Source organism: Limulus polyphemus, unplaced genomic scaffold (genome assembly GCF_000517525.1).
Source record: "Limulus polyphemus unplaced genomic scaffold, Limulus_polyphemus-2.1.2 Scaffold8781, whole genome shotgun sequence".
NCBI classification, from domain to species: Eukaryota; Metazoa; Arthropoda; class Merostomata; order Xiphosura; family Limulidae; genus Limulus; species Limulus polyphemus.
Window position 1 is genome coordinate 22099 of NW_013674391.1, and position 2661 is coordinate 24759.

Consider the following 2661-nt stretch of genomic DNA (forward strand, 5'->3'; position numbering starts at 1 on the left):
AGTATGAACTATAGGTTTAGGACACTAAATATCATGTAAAGTTACAAATGTAGTCACAGAATAGAGTCATTGATAAGAAACATTTAGGGGAATGTACATAATTTTTCCTGGATGTCAAGTAATGGATTTGAGTGTTGGAGGTGCTTGCTTAAATTTACACTGAACCCCTGATATTAGCATTGTAAATCCGTAGACTTACTAGAACCGAATTCCTCGTTGAAACTTCACCGAATATACTTCTGTGATCTTAGTCATTTTACTGTGTGCATTTGACTGGCTACGTAATGAAATAATTGGAAAGATTTATATTAGTAGCAAGACATCCAAAAATTTGTGTGTAAAAATCAAACATTAACATCTTTATCCAAAGATATTTGATTATACAGGTCTCCTAAGATATCACCAGCAAGCTGTAGTATACCTGCTGAATTGGAAGTCAACGACACATCTTCAATGACACCTGTATTGATTTCCAATCTGATACATCATCCACAAAGGAGTATCTGTTCAATTACACATCAATGAAGAATTTTCCTAAAATATCTGTCAAAGTAGCGGGCAGAGATAAGAGTTGAAGTTGAGTCTCGCCTTGAAACACTGTCGTATCAATTATGTGGTCAGAGTCGGGTCTCTCCTTTGATGCAATATCACACTGTATATCTTCAGTAAAGTTTCTCTTGCTGGCTTACTTCATGCTTATTTCGAAACTATTATAAGTGATACAACTTGATTTTTTTTTGTAATTGGCTATTTGTCTACTGGACTTTCCTGCCATGAAACATTGTCTGAAAGGTCAACAGCTTCTTGGAATCTGCTTTCCCTATGTTCTGTGTGACTCTCGGGACTTGTGGGGTCACAGTACTCGTCTGTGGGGGTGCTCACTGTGCGAGGAGGACACTGTGAACATCCAGGGAGGCACGGTTGGTAGGAGTGGAATAAAAGGGGGTAAGTGGAAGGTAGGGGATAGGTGGTAAGAGATGGAAATGGACAAGTCGCGTTCGGAAATCTTTGCAATGACGTCATTAACATCGAGGGTCGAGATATAGTGACCGCGACACCATTTGTGAACACTGGGGTACGTTGTGGGAGTGTGGAAGCAAAATGCACACTCTGGTGGGCTGCAGGAGGAGAGAGGGGTTTGAAAGCTGACTTAATGGAGCCTAAGGAGACTCTCAATGTAGGTTCAGGTCTTGGCTTTAGAAACTGGTCAGGCACGGTAGCCATGGGTGTAGAAGTGTATGGAGAATATGTAGGATAAGACATTGCGGCACTGCTGACACGTTGGTGCAGTAACAATGCATCATTGGCCGATAGAAAGTGGTCTATTGCTTTAACCAAGTCTCCATTACATCCTTCCAACACTAATTCCAACACTGCTTGCTTCTGATTCGGGAAAATCCGAGTGAGCATTTCGAGAGGCCTCAACCTACCAGGTCGGAAATCAGTTGGAAAGGTTTCGTTATTGGATTCCAGGTGTCGCCTATGTTTGTCTTGTCGTGGACTTGAACCAAGGTGAAAAGAACGAGGCTTAGAGGTGTGGCTACTGGAAGAGCTACAGGACACATACGTTGTTGAAGTTGTGGAAGTAATGGAGGACGACGTAACCTGACAAGTCGTGTTGGAGGTGCTTAGAGGTGTCTTGCTGTGATCTAAAACGATACAAAGTATTTGTATTTGTATTAATGATACAGATAAAAAAGAAACACGAATTTCAAACATTTTCAGTGGACAACAACCTTCTGAAGGTTTGTGAAACCAACCTGAGCAGAAGGCTTTAGTGTAGACTTTTAAACATCGTTAGTGTTACATACTTCCAGACAGGCCAAAATAAGGCTTTGGTATGGAGTCTGAAACGTTGTCAGAGTCAAATACTCCAAAAAGGCCAGAAGAAGGACTTGGTATGCATTCCAAAAGGCTATCACAGTCAAATACTCATAGAGAAGCCAAAATTAAACTTTTGTATTACATTAGTTCAGATACTATCAGTCAAAATAGTGAAATACCTTAGTATGGGGTCTAAATCAGTCTGTTGCTGTCCACAAATAACGTTTCTGTATTTTATTCACTGCCTGAAAATGTTATAAAACAATACACATGTGATGAAACTATATTACCGATCAGGAGTTGAGGAATTTAAGATTGGGTTATGGGAATATAGTACCACCTTAACTGTGTCTGTCAGATTGGGTTATCATTCCACCTTAACTGTGTCTGTCAGATTGGGTTATAATACCACCTTAACTGTGTCTGTCAGATTGGGTTATAATACCACCTTAACTGTGTCTGTCAGATTGGGTTATAATACCACCTTAACTGTGTCTGTCAGATTGGGTTATAATACCACTTTAACTGTGTCTGTCAGATTGGGTTATAAGACCACTTTAACTGTGTCTGTCAGATTGGGTTATAATACCATCTTAACCGTCTTTATATTGTTCTTCTTTAAATAATATTCTGTATGATCACACATTGTTACGTAGGTCTATAGTACTTAACTATATGGTTGTTTCTAAAGTTATACGTGTAGAAAGACTCAACATCCGGCTAGAAATCAAATCAGTACTTAACTGTATGGTTGCTTCTAAAGGCATACGTGTAGAAAGACTCGACATCCGGCTAGAAATCAAATCAGTACTTAACTATATGGCTGCTTCTAAAGGC

General features: G+C 39.6%; 1 protein-coding gene across 1 annotated transcript; it reads right to left on the reverse strand.

Moving 5' to 3' along the window:
- Positions 1 to 747: 747 nt before the first annotated feature.
- On the reverse strand, positions 748 to 1410 carry LOC106475545 (doublesex and mab-3 related transcription factor 3-like). The gene has a single exon (XM_013936224.1). The coding sequence runs from the start codon at positions 1408 to 1410 to the stop codon at positions 748 to 750; it is 663 nt and encodes a 220-aa protein (XP_013791678.1).
- Between the last annotated feature and the right edge of the window lie 1251 nt (positions 1411 to 2661).

What these genes read in the sequence shown, in the direction of transcription:
- LOC106475545 (XM_013936224.1), bottom strand. Translation starts at nt 1,410, where the DNA reads ATGCTCACTCGGATTTTCCCGAATCAGAAGCAAGCAGTGTTGGAATTA.